Source organism: Salvelinus fontinalis, chromosome 40, assembly GCF_029448725.1.
Source record: "Salvelinus fontinalis isolate EN_2023a chromosome 40, ASM2944872v1, whole genome shotgun sequence".
NCBI lineage: Eukaryota > Metazoa > Chordata > Actinopteri > Salmoniformes > Salmonidae > Salvelinus > Salvelinus fontinalis.
The window spans coordinates 22,108,506-22,123,105 of NC_074704.1; the positions used below are offsets into that span (position 1 = coordinate 22,108,506).

General features: G+C 42.2%; 1 protein-coding gene across 1 annotated transcript; it reads left to right on the plus strand.

The window, feature by feature from the left end:
• The first annotated feature begins 1,889 nt into the window (after positions 1–1,889).
• Positions 1,890–13,034, plus strand: LOC129840023 (zinc finger protein 37-like). The gene is made up of 2 exons (XM_055907828.1): positions 1,890–2,148; positions 11,662–13,034. Exons 1-2 carry the CDS (start codon positions 1,992–1,994, stop codon positions 12,678–12,680), a joined length of 1,176 nt encoding a protein of 391 aa, XP_055763803.1. The 5' UTR covers positions 1,890–1,991; the 3' UTR covers positions 12,681–13,034.
• Positions 13,035–14,600: the final 1,566 nt, after the last annotated feature.

The window sequence follows — 14,600 nt, forward strand, 5'->3', positions numbered from 1 at the left end:
CTTCAACAGTGTAAACCCAATAATCTCTTGATTAACTAAATATTGAAAAAACATATTTTGCATAGAAGTGTGGGCTGTAGCATTTAGCCTACTTTAAAATGATTTTGAATATACAATCAATCTTGCAGAATGCATGGACAGGCATTTGCTATAAACAGCATGTATGTTTTAAATGAAGTCACTGCAAAATATTAAAACCTTTCTCCCCACCTCTACAGAAATGTGATCAAAATTACCATTGTGCTTTCTTTAAGATACTGCCTTAGCCCAATTACTAATCGTTCCAAATTATTCATCAAATAAAGTGCATTATTGACACCATTAAAGGTGAATGGAAGACATTTTCCAGGTGCGGTTTTAATGCTGATTCATGCCTGCAGTTTTAGGATAGGTATCAATCTCAATATTATTGTACTTGTGCAGACTTTTCATAAATGGCACACACAGGAATTGAGTGTGACGTTTACGTAACAGTTATAAATGAGGCACCTGTGGAGGAGACAGATATATGAATATCTAGCTCGGCAGTCCTGTGCATGGAGGCAGCTGAGTCCCCTCCATTGGTAGCTCCACTGCACTGATACTGCTTTCTATCTTTTTATCTATCACAATTTTCCAGCTCTTAGTTCTACTCTCTGCTGAGTACATATCTTCTCTGTCGGTGTCCTTGCAGAGTCCTAATGTAACCTGTTTTATAACAGCAGCTTCACTAACTGCTCCAAACAGACTCCACAGCTGATCACCTCACTCTGTCTTTGGACCCAGAGCCCACACATATTAAAGAGGAACAGGAGGAACCCAGTCAGGAGAAAGAGCAGCTTCAATGGCTGGAGGTAGATATCACAGAGTTCCTATTCACTGCTTCCTGTGTGAAAAGTGAATGAGATGTTACGAAACCAATATCTAGCCTACTGATGATTTGGCTCCACTCGTTATATCTAGGTGTAAACGCGTATGCGACTAGGTGATGAATGTACAGTATGTTCCTGGGAGCCAGCAACCTTACCTTGTGTCCAGGGATAGCTCAGCCAGGACTCCCATGTTAGGCCAGTCCAAACAGATGATTATTTATTCAGATGGTGCCAAAACATAAATGTATACAAAAAGGAAAAAAATACAAAAAGGCATGCCAAAGCGGTAATACAAAACAAACCGAGGCAGGCTGAGAGGCTTCCTGCCACCTCTCTCACACTAGGTCACAATCCTCTTGATGGCTTGACAGGTGAGTTTGAACAAAAATAAAGCTAGATCATAGCAAGTGTTTCTGGACTTTTACTGTGGTCAAATAGCTTAATGGACACTATACGGTACAAATATTGCCCTGTACAGAAAAAAATATTGATTGTGTCTCCAAAAAAACATTGTGCAATCTACACCGTAGAGTCCCTAGAATACAACACATGTAAATTTAACAAATAGCTAGGTCATAGCAACTGTTGCTGGACTTTTACTGTGGTCAAATAGATTTGTGTATGGCCCCTGGACACCATATGGAACAAATATTGCACTGTAAGGAACAAATATTGATTGTATGTCCATAAAACCATGTACCAGTCTACTCACTAAAGTCCCTAGAATACAAAACAGGTGAGTTTGGAAAAAAAATGCGAGATCATAGCATTTTAATAACTGCCTTCTCTTGTTTAATGCACGCTTTCACATCAGTCCCAAGCCGTTGCAGCTGTCAGGAGTCACCTGTATTACAATGTGTTGTCTTTCAGTTCATGCAAGAAATTATCATCCAAGATCACCCTTTTACTAATTGAAACTTCCCCACATTATTTATCTATTTCCATCATCACAGGGCTGTAGTGAAACTCCATCCACATGGGGGGGCTGTGATATTTTTATGGGTTCCCCACCCACTGATACAAACAGAAGAAGACAATACGGAAGTAAAACGGGGAGCGGGTTTGTTTTGTTTGTGGCAACCATTCTTTCCTTGTGAACGAAGGGAATACTAGCTGAAAATACAACCCTGTCGACTGAAAATGTCTAAATTACAGTTGTTGCATGTGTTTTTAAATGAACGTTTAACGGCGGCTGCTGTGGAGATTTTCGGAGCAGTTGAGAAAACGGTAACGGAATACCAGGAGGAGAATTGTCGTCTACGGAGACTACTACGGATAACACCGGACATAAAACAATGTAAAATAGCTCGTATCATTTAGATCTATTCTGCCGTACAATTGCAAACAGCAGTAACTACACTTTTGGTCAACATTTTGTTGAGACCCAAATCAAGCTTTGTAGTATATGTTTTATCTTGTTACAAAGTGTCCTGGTTAAATTATTTTCTGTTTAAGAGAAACTGGAGTTTCCAATTTGCAATAACTAACGTTAGTTGTTCAGGGAAGGGTACAATTGCGTCCCGCAATTCGGGGCGTTTCTGCATCTGTAGGAATCTTGCTTCGTTCCTACAACGCCATTGTTTACAGACAGCTCGTTGCTGACGCTTCCTTAGCTAGGCGTCCTTGATAAACCAAATCTAAACAATTCGGATTCACCATAAAGGTTTCCAGTCAAGAAGCATATTTAGTATATCTACGAACAATACTGACTATTAGACGTATTGAATGTGCTCCTCCGTTTTAAAAAAAGTGTATCTAGGGTATCCCATTCTAGACCAAACAGTCATGCGAGAGTAAATTACAATGTCATCTCCCACTTCTACAGGCGCTGGATTAAAAAGCTGTTTTAAACGCATATTTGTTAGCGAAGGACATATTCAACACATCAAATTGTAATTATTGAAACCAAATAATTTAGATTTGGTTGATCAGGGACGCCAGGGTACCAGACACTTCCACAACAAACTGTAAACAATGGCATGTCATGGGAGGATGCAACAGGAACCCCTCTTTATACTTCTATTGGCCATTTTTTAAGTGCCACTGATGTGTTGCTCTTGGAGGTGTTCTTCCTGACTGATTCCACGTTTGGTTAATGATGTTTGTCCCTCATGAGACACTCTAGTCTCGAAAGCCTATTTCACTACTTCAAAATCCCCAGAATGAATCTAAGATAACTAAAGAAATCTGTAATAAATGTTGATGTTTTTGCAGAGGATGTTTTACATCTGGGTAAGGTGTTTGGGCAGTATTTCTCAAGTTTAAAAAAATGTGCGACGTTTTGTCTTATGTAGGTAAACAAAGTCGGGCAGCGGGGCAGGACTGTCTGTACTGTTGGATAGAGCGCAATCACCGCAGCTGTTCATCCCATGTTAGTGGGAAAATGTACATCGTCAAATATAAACCCAACGTTCATTTATCCCGTTGTGACGCACGGATGTTCCAAACTCAGTTTTAGACCAGACTGACTTTATGACTAAAATTATCCTATTTACACTAGCTGTTTTGGACTCATCGTTTTCAACGTGATTCCTTGCTTTTAAAGGCAATCTCTCTTTAAGCTAGGACTCAGGCGGGAGCAGTACCGTTTGTGGCGGTAATGCACCATAAAGTTGGATGTAACCGCCGATAAACGCCACAGAAGATGAGGTTCATGCAGAAACCAATGGGACGCTTTGGGGGGGGGGCGTTCATGAAGGAACCAATGGGAACCACATGCAGGAACCCTACGAATTGTGCTCCGCAATCACACACTATTGGTTCAGAGTGCAGTAACTTCACATACTGCTCTTAGCCTTGTTTTTTTTTAAATTTAGATGATGACCTACAAAATCCAAGTAAAGGAACGGAGATTTTTCACTAAGAGCTTAAAAAACATGCGCCAATAACAAGCCTATCCTCTCATATTATTGAACATGCAACTACTGTAATGAAGCAGAGAATGGAATACATCATTTTCAAACATTTGCCAAAATGCAATTTGCGGGAAAACACTCTTCTAAAAGACGCACCTGATAAGAACAGATTCATGTGACCGAGATTAACATATTCATTAGAAATTTGGAGGAAAATGTAAATATGCAACAACTAGGACTAGGATTGTGACTTTGTCATCTTGACAACGAAAGAAAGTTGATATAAAAACCAGTAGAACATGAGAGAAAGGCTGTGAAACGTTTTGCTTAGTTAGCTGCTTTTTTTGCACCTCTTGCCCACAGCTCCCTGTAGCCTGCCTAGCAACTAGTCTCGGCTCACTGACAGCCATTAGTTGACATAAGAAAGCGACTTTTTAACTAACTCACTGTACATTAATATTTTCGGCTAAATAACAACTCCCGTCGACCAAGACACTGTGCCTGTTTTTAGACCGATTTTGTGAAATTCGGGCACCAATTTAATTCCACAGAATTATGCAAGTTAACCGATAGACTGATACGCATGACGGTCAAATGTATTTTCAGTGACTAATGGTAAACTTTTATTAACATCCCTACTGCAGTTACTGTGGTTTGCCTTGCTATTCTACCGGGCTCCGAGTTCAGGGCATCCTGATCATAATCACGCACACACCATAATATTGTCAGTGATCCAGTTATCACCAGAATAAACATACCACAGTCCTGCGCAACAATTACGATAGAACTGCAAATACCCATAAATGGTAAGAACGATAAAACAAAATATTTAAGCGCTAGCTAAGATAAAGCAAATGACAATAGTTATAATGATAGTTATACAATGTGAAATATTTATTAAGTAAACATTCTCCGTGATGAAATATTTATTATGGTGAAAAAAGTATTGAGGGTTACTTAAATACAACATTCAAAACGTGAAAACATAACTACATAAAACCGTTAAATACAGTTGGAATGTAAACTCAGCAAAAAAAGAAACTCTTTCAAAGATCATTCGTAAAAATCAAAATAACTTCACAGATCTTCATTGTAAAGGGTTTAAACACTGTTTCCCATCCGTGTTCAATGAACCATAAACAATTAATAAACATGCACCTGTGGAACGGTCGTTAAGACACTAACAGCTTACAGATGGTAGACAATTAAGATCACAGTTATGAAAACTTAGGACACTAGAGGCCTTTCTACTGACTATGAAAAGACCACAAGAAAGATGCCCAGGGTCCCTGCTCATCTGTGTGAACGTGCCTTAGGCATGCTGCAAGGAGGCATGAGGACTGCAGATGTGACCAGGGCAATAAATTGCAATGTCCGTACTGTGAGACGCCTATGATAGCGCTACAGGGAGACGGGACGAACAGCTGATCGCCCTCGCAGTGGCAGACCACGTGTAACAACACCTGTACAGGATTGGTACATCCGTACATCACACCCGCGGGACAGGTACAGGATGGCAACAACAACTGCCCGAGTTACACCAGGAACGCACAATCCCTCCATCAGTGCTCAGACTGTCCGTAATTGGCTGAGAGAGGCTGGACTGAGGGCTTGTAGGCCAGTTGTAAGGCAGGTCCTCACCAGACATCACCGGCAACAACGTCGCCTATGGGCACAAACCTACCGTCGCTGGACCAGACAGGACTGGCAAGAAGTGCTCTTTACTGACGAGTCGCGGTTTTGTCTCACCAGGGCTGATGGTATGATTTGCGTTTATCGTCGAAGTAATGAGCGTTACAACGAGGCCTATACTCTGGAGCGCGATCGATTTGGAGGTGGAGGTCCGTCATGGTCTGGGGCGGTGTGTCATAGCATCATCGAACTGAGCTTGTTGTCATTGCAGGCAATCTCAACGCTGTGCGTTGCAGGGAAGACATCCTCCTCCCTCATGTGGTACCCTTCCTGCAGGCTGATCCTGACATGACCCTCCAGCATGACAATGCCAACAGCCATACTGCTCGTTCTGTGCGTGATTTCCTGCAAGACAGGAATGTCAGTGTTCTGCCATGGCCAGCGAATAGCCCGGATCTCAATGGCACGTCTGGGACCTGTTGGATCGGAGGGTGAGGGCTAGGGCCATTCCCCCCAGAAATGTCCGGGAACTTGCAGGTGCCTTGGTGGAAGAGAGGGATAACATCTCACAGCAAGAACTGGCAAGTCTGGTGCAGTCCATGAGGAGGAGATACACTGCAGTACTTAATGCAGCTGGTGGCCACACCAGATACTGATGGTTACTTTTTATTTTGACCCCCCCCCCCCTTTGTTCAGCGACACATTCCATTTCTGATAGTCACATGTCTGTGGAACTTGTTCAGTTTATGTCTGTTGTTGAATCTTTTTATGTTCATACAAATATTTACACGTTAAGTTTGCTGAAAATAAACGCAGTTGACAGTGAGAGGATGTTTCTTTTTTTGCTGAGTTTACATACATGTTGACATGAATCCCATCATGACTCACTGACTGTTTGTTTGTCATGAATTTAGTTGGTATCCAAAGATTTATTCCCAAAATGTATATTAGCCTAGTCTATAAAAAAATGTGTGAGTTTAGTTAGAGCTCTCAAACTCTTTCCGTCAAAAAGAAAAACAACAAAAAAGTTGGTTCAACCCATTTAGATTGTAGATACTGCACCTTGCTTTTGCATTACCCATACAGTTGTTTAAGGTCATACAAAGGCAGACTGCAGTATCAACATAGGGGTCAGATCAGTGGTCAGGGTTGATCTGCAGAAAAAATGAATTCATAATAAGATCATCCATCAATGCATTACCACTTACATTGCCTTCAGAAAGTATTCACACCCCTTGACTTTTTGCACATTTTCTTGTTACAAATTGGGATTCAAATTAATATAATTGTAATTTTTCAAAGATCTACAGTGGATGAAAAATTCTAACATTTTTTTAAAAGATAAAAATGGAACTAATATATCTTCATTAGATAAGTATTCAACCCCCTGAGTTAATACAGGTTAGAATCAACTTTGGCAGCGATTACAGATGAGTCTTTTTTTGGTAAACACCTGGATTGTACAATATTATTTGCTCGTTATACTTTGTAAAACTCCTCAAGCTCTGTCAAGTTGTTTGTTGATCATCGCTAGATGGCCATTTTCAAGTCTTGTCATAGATTTTCAATCTGGTTTAAGTCAAAACTGTAACTAGGCCACTCAGGAACATTCAATGTCAACTTGGTCAGCAACTCCAGTGTATACAGTGGGGCAAAAAAGTATTTAGTCAGCCACCAATTGTGCAAGTTCTCCCACTTAAAAAGATGAGGCCTGTAATTTTCATCACAGGTACACTTCAACTATGACAGACAAAATGAGGAAAAAAATCCAGAAAATCACATTGTAGGATTTTTTATGAATTTATTTGCAAATTATGGTGGAAAATAAGTATTTGGTCACCTACAAACAAGCAAGATTTCTGGCTCTCACAGACCTGTAACTTCTTCTTTAAGAGGCTCCTCTGTCCTCCACTCGTTACCTGTATTAATGGCACCTGTTTGAACTTGTTATCAGTATAAAAGACATCTGTCCACAACCTCAAACAGTCACACTCCAAACTCCACTATGGCCAAGACCAAAGAGCTGTCAAAGGACACCAGAAACAAAATTGTAGACCTGCACCAGGCTGGGAAGACTGAATATGCAATAGGTAAGCAGCTTGGTTTGAAGAAATCAACTGTGGGAGCAATTATTAGGAAATGGAAGACATACAAGACCACTGATAATCTCCCTCGATCTGGGGCTCCACGCAAGATCTCACCCCGTGGGGTCAAAATGATCACAAGAACGGTGAGCAAAAATCCCAGAACCACACGGGGGGACCTAGTGAATGACCTGCAGAGAGCTGGGACCAAAGTAACAAAGCCTACCATCAGTAACACACTACGCCGCCAGGGACTCAAATACTGCAGTGCCAAACGTGTCCCCCTGCTTAAGCCAGTACATGTCCAGGCCCGTCTGAAGTTTGCTAGAGAGCATTTGGATGATCCAGAAGAAGATTGGGAGAATATCATATGGTCAGATGAAACCAAAATAGAACTTTTTGGTAAAAACTCAACTCGTCGTGTTTGGAGGACAAAGAATGCTGAGTTGCATCCAAAGAACACCATACCTACTGTGAAGCATGGGGGTGGAAACATCATGCTTTGAGGCTGTTTTTCTGCAAAGGGACCAGGACGACTGATCCGTGTAAAGGAAAGAATGAATGGGGCCATGTATCGTGAGATTTTGAGTGAAAACCTCCTTCCATCAGCAAGGGCATTGAAGATGAAACGTGGCTGGGTCTTTCAGCATGACAATGATCCCAAACACACCGCCCGGGCAACGAAGGAGTGGCTTCGTAAGAAGCATTTCAAGGTCCTGGAGTGGCCTAGCCAGTCTCCAGATCTCAACCCCATAGAAAATCTTTGGAAGGAGTTGAAAGTCCGTGTTGCCCAGCAACAGCCCCAAAACATCACTGCTCGAGGAGATCTGCATGGAGGAATGGGCCAAAATATCAGCAACAGTGTGTGAAAACCTTGTGAAGACTTACAGAAAACATTTGATCTCTGTCATTGCCAACAAAGTGTATTTAACAAAGTATTGAGAAACTTTTGTTATTGACCAAATACTTATTTTCCACCATAATTTGCAAATAAATTCATTAAAAATCCTACAATGTGATTTTCTGGATTTTTTTTCTCATTTTGTCTGTCATAGTTGAAGTGTACCTATGATGAAAATTACAGGCCTCTCATCTTTTTAAGTGGGAGAACTTGCACAATTGGTGGCTGACTAAATACTTTTTTTGCCCCACTGTATTTGGCCTTGAGTTTTAGGTTAAAGGTGAATTTGTCTTTAGAAGGCAGACTGAAGCAGGTTTTCCTCTAGGATTTTGCCTGTGCTCAGCTGTTCATTTATTTTTATCGTAAAAAAACTCCCTAGTCCTTGCCGAAGAAGAGCATATCCATAACATGATGCAGCCACCACCATCCTTGAAAATAATATATGAAGAGTGGTACTCGGTCATGTGATGGATTTGCCCCAAACATACAGTGCCTTCAGAGATTATTGATATATTCTCACCCATCTACACACAATACCCCATAATGACAAAGTGAAAACATGTTTTTACACATTTTTGCCAATTTATTGAGGTATTCACACCCCTTTACTATGATGCTCCAAATTTGAGCTCAGGGGCATCCAATTTCCTTTGATCATTCTTGCTACAACTACAACTAGATTGGAGTGTGTCCTCCTCCCAGAGTGCTAAGAACCTTGGCGTGATCCTGGACAACACCCTGTCGTTCTCAACTAACATCAAGGCGGTGACCCGTTCCTGTAGGTTCATGCTCTACAACATTCGCAGAGTACGACCCTGCCTCACGCAGGAAGCGGCGCAGGTCCTAATCCAGGCACTTGTCATCTCCCGTCTGGATTACTGCAACTCGCTGTTGGCTGGGCTCCCTGCCTGTGCCATTAAACCCCTACAACTCATCCAGAACGCCGCAGCCCGTCTGGTGTTCAACTTTCCCAAGTTCTCTCACGTCACCCCGCTCCTCCGCTCTCTCCACTGGCTTCCAGTTGAAGCTCGCATCCGCTACAAGACCATGGTGCTTGCCTACGGAGCTGTGAGGGGAACGGCACCTCCGTACCTTCAGGCTCTGATCAGGCCCTACACCCAAACAAGGGCACTGCGTTCATCCACCTCTGGCCTGCTCGCCTCCCTACCTCTGAGGAAGTACAGTTCCCGCTCAGCCCAGTCAAAACTGTTCGCTGCTCTGGCACCCCAATGGTGGAACAAACTCCCTCACGACGCCAGGTCAGCGGAGTCAATCACCACCTTCCGGAGACACCTGAAACCCCACCTCTTTAAGGAATACCTAGGATAGGATAAAGTAATTCTTCTAACCCCCCCCTTAAAAGAGTTAGATGCACTATTGTAAAGTGGTTGTTCCACTGGATATCATAAGGTGAATGCACCAATTTGTAAGTCGCTCTGGATAAGAGCGTCTGCTAAATGACTTAAATGTAATGTAAATGTAAATGAGTGCACCTGTGGCCAATTAAATTGTTTGGACGAGATTAAGAAAGAAATACACCTGTCTATATAAGGTACCACAGTTGACAGTGTATGTCAGAGCAGAAACTACCATGAAGTCCAAGGAACTGTCTGTAGAGTGCTTAGATGTGATGAGGCATATAGCTGGTGAAGGGTATAAAACAATTTCTAGGGTGTTGAAAGTTTCCAAGCGCATAGTGGTCTCCATTGGGAAATTGAAAAAATATGGAACTACCCAGACTCTGCCTAGAGCTGGCCGTCTGACCAAACTGGGCAAGAAGGACCTTGGTCAGAGAGGTGACCAAGATCCCAGTAACCACCCTGATAAAACTACAGTTCCTTGGCAAAGATAGGAGAATCTGCCAGAAGGACAACAGTCTCTATTGCACTTCACCAATCTGGGCTTTATGAGAGGGTGGCCAGAAGGACGCCACTCCTGAGAGCATAAGGCAAAATATTATGTGGTTTGATCAGGCAGAATTGTTACTCTTTGGCCTAAATGCAAAGCACTATGTCTGGAGGAAACCAGGCACAGCTCATCACCTGTCTAACACCAACCCTACCGTGAGGCATGGTGATGGCAGCATCATGCTTTGGGGATGCTTTTCAGTAAAAGGGACTGGGAGACTGGTGTGGATAGAGGGAACAGTGAATGGAGCCAAATACAGGCAAATACTAGATGAGAACATGCTTCAGCTTGCGAATGACCTTTGACTGGGGGCCAAGATTTACATTCCAATAGGACAATGACCCAAATCATACAGCCAAAGCATTTCTGTAATGGATTCAGAATAAAAATGTAAAAGTAATTGAGTGGCCCAGCCAAAGCTCAAACTTGAATTCCATTGCAATTCTGTGGAAAGACTTGAAGATTGCTGTTCACTGCCACTCCATATCTAATTTAACAGAGCTTGAGACTATCTGCAAGGAAGAATGGGAGAAAATTCACAAATCCAAAGCTGATATAGAATGTTCTGACACATACCCAAGACGACTCAAAGCTGTAATCGCTGCCAAAAGAGCTTCTACAAAGTATTGACTCGGGTGTGAATACTGATGTAAATGAGATTTCATTTTTAATAAATAATGTCTAAACATGTTTTCACTTTGTCATTATGGGTTATTGTGTGTAGATGGGTGAGATTCTTATTTATTTAATCCATTTACAATTCAGGCTGTAACATAAAATTTGTAAAAAGTCAAGGGGTGTGAATACTTAATTAAGGGACTGTATCTACCTACACCATATTTGGCCTGGTAGCAAAAAAACTCCAGGCATTTTTCTCAGTTTCACTGTTTGTGTAGTTAGTCCTCTTTGCCTTTGTAGGGCAGTATACATATCTAGTTAAAACTCGACTTGATGTTCAGTATCTTCTCTTTCAAGTCGAAACACAGCTTGCCCATAATGTTTGCACTGCAGTGACAAATCAGGGATATAGCTTGAAAAATGTACCTCAATCCAGGGATGGAAGGTGTCGTTGATAATGATATAATTAGAAGATTGAAATGCTGCTTGCTAATGCTAAACCAGCCCATTGGATTCCACAACCCTTTCGGCAGCTACTCACCCAAACACTAGGCGCCACCTTTTCATGGAATCCAATGGCCTGCTTTAGCATTAGCGAGCCTTTATAGAAAAGTGTTGTATGTATTTTTTACTGTGCATGATTTAAAAGTTGTCTGTCATGAAAAACTTATTGAAATAGCATTTTGCTTGGTATGTGCACTTGGTATGTGCTTGGTATGTCTAAAGGCTGTAGATCTATATATCATAGAGATGTATCATTCAGTTCTATTTCATTCTGTGGTATACAAATAACCTCTGCACCTTCCCTCCAGACTCCTTGCAGCTCTCTCTCGCTGTTTCTGAAGAGAATGTTCCCCTTGAGCAGCAACACTTTGAGCAGGAGTGGAGGCCCAGTCTGGGGCAGGAGGACCCAGAGCCCACACAGATTAAACAAGAACATCAGGAACTCAAGGCCAGTAAGGAGGAAGAGCAGCTTCAAGGGCAGGAGGCTGATATCATCGAGTTCAAATTACCTCATCTTTATTTGAAAAGTGAGTGTGATCAGGATAACCCTCTTCATTCCTTGACTCTTCCCCAAACCCAGACTGTGGAGAACAGAGACAGTGCCACTAAACCAGTGAATCTCACACCGTTTGTCACTGTTACCCACCTGAAGAGTCTTGACATTCCCTGTGACCCTCCAGATAATCAAAACAATGCCTACAGCCACAGCTCAGCTGTAAGCAGTGACCCAGTAGGACTTGACAGCAGCCCACCATTGGATCCCAACCCATCAATGGGGGAACACTGTTCCAAACCCAGCACCACGTCTAGAAAAACTCACCATTGCTGTGACTGTGGTGAAACGTTTGCTCTGAAAGCTGACCTGCAGGGGCATGTGACTCTCGCTAAGAAGAGACCCAGCGAATGCCACCTCTGCCAAAAACGCTACAACTCCACCTGTAAATTGAAGGCCCATGTTAGACTCTGTCATGTGGAGAAACCCTCCACCTGCCCCTTTTGTGGAAAGACCTTCAAACTCAAAGGAGATCTGTCCAGACATATGAGGATTCACACAGGAGAGAAACCATTTAGCTGTGGAGACTGTGGTAAGAGTTTCAATCAGAAGGGACACCTAACTGAACATATAAGGACTCACACAGGAGAGAAACCATTTAGCTGTGGTGACTGTGGGAAAAGTTTCATTCAGAAGGGGGACCTAAGGAGGCATGTACTGACTCACACCGGAGAGAAACCATTTAGCTGTGGTGACTGTGGGAAAAGCTTCAATCGGAAGGGGAACCTGAACTTGCACATACTGACTCACACAGGAGAGAACGTTCACAAATAATGAAACAAGTAAAGAAAACAGAATGAAAAATCAAGGAGGAAACGAATTAGGACAAAGACCTCTTGTCTGAAGATGGACAACACTTTGGAAAAGCAAAGCAACTCTGGATCATTCATTCTCTGGGTTTCAGATAAATAGATGTCATGAATTTACCTTTGTAAAATGTTCTATGTAAAAATAAGTTTGATTTGACCTAACACTACAGAGTAGTTTAAAACCCATGGTCTGCTGTTCAGAGTCTCTTGATGTATTCACTTCATTATAAACAGGAATTCCTGGTCGTTTGTTTTAGGAATGTCTGGAAAATAGTCTGACAGATGTTATTGACATAAAGAAATGTATACTCCAATAAAATGTGTACTTGCATTTGTTCAATATCAATTTTCATCAATGTTGTATTAATGCTGCTCATTTATGATATTGATTTAATCTTGTATATATATTTTTTTAAATACTGTTATTGTTCATACAGTGTCCATGGTAGGAAACTACAGACTGATATATGGTACGTTTTGTGTTTCCCTTCCTCATGGATATGAGTAGGATTTGTGGAGCCAGTGGATGGTTAACTGATCCTAGACCTGTATGTCTAAGGGCAATGTCTGGACCTTTATAGCCAAGGACTGCGGCCATACCCCTCTTTGTTTTCTGTTACCCCAGAATCAGTACATCACCAAACATAGCACAATCTGCAGCACTACCTGGAAATACTGTCCTCAGACATTGAACATCTAGGGCTCGATTCTATCGTATCACTGAAGAGCCGTGGTATGGCGCAATTTCAATTTAAAGGTAATTTCCGATTGAGTCGACATATGCCGTTTTTTCTTACTGTGAATGCAATCACGAGACGGCAGCAACATTGCCTTTAAATGTCAGTCGCGATTGAGTCGAGCCCCTAATTCCATAGGCCTATACCAAGATTCTGATCCCTTTCATGCACAGACCGAAATCTCACTAATTTACAATGCCTGCTTCTTCGTATATCTGAAAGGGGTAGGTGGTAAAAAAACAATGACAAATAAAATACACTTAAAGACCTAGGGCTCTAGTCAATCCATATCACGGAAATGTAGCATTATAGCGTTACTTCAATTTAAAAGACTATGTTAGCGGATACTGCATTCATGGTGTTAATGGTGATAATGGGATATGGAGAAGGGTGAGCCGGTCAAGGATCGATTCAGACAAGGTGGTAAATTGTATGACAAGCGACAGTTTAATTTAAGAGTAAAGATATCTGGTACAAACGTGTACGGACTCGTTCATTTGGCTCATAAGGAACCTCCAGAAAAAGCCCAGATAACAGAATGCATAGACATTTTATACAGCACAGAAAGTAGGTTGAGTCTGGAAGTTCTGGTCCTTTGGTTGGTTCTGGACAGGTTGTTGTCTTCTCAGATTGGTCCTGATGCAAGGCCGACAACGAGGCTTTACTTCGGTGACTATCGCAAGGCGATGGAATTCTTCAAGAAAAACTCAGAGGACCAGAAACAAGGGCATGAATGGCATAGTTATATTTGCCGGCGAGTTCTATATGGTACAGTGTTTATGTGACACACTATCGCAAAGACACCGTGCAAACTAATAGCTACAGTATTTAGCTTTTTGGCTATTTCAGACTGTGCACATTTCCAATGCACATTTGTGGCCATTTTGCAGGGCTCTGGCAGTGCACCTCCTTGCACTAAGGCGGAAGTACCGGTCCTGCTGCTGGGTTGTTGCCCTCCTACGGCCTCCTCCACGTCTCCTGATGTACTGGCCTGTCTCCTGGTAGCGCCTACATGCTCTGGACACTACGCTGACAGACACAGCAAACCTTTTTGCCACAGTTCGCATTGATGTGCCATCCTGGATGAACTGCACTACCTGAGCCACTTGTGTGGGTTGTAGACTCCGTCTCATGCTACCACTAGAGTG

Excerpts from the sequence above, each read along its gene's own strand:
- LOC129840023 (XM_055907828.1), top strand. The coding sequence starts at position 1,992 with ATGTCTAAATTACAGTTGTTGCATGTGTTTTTAAATGAACGTTTAACG. Across the intron at positions 2,149-11,661 it reads AACACCGGACATAAAACAAT|ACTCCTTGCAGCTCTCTCTC; the intron begins GTAAAATAGCTC and ends CCTTCCCTCCAG.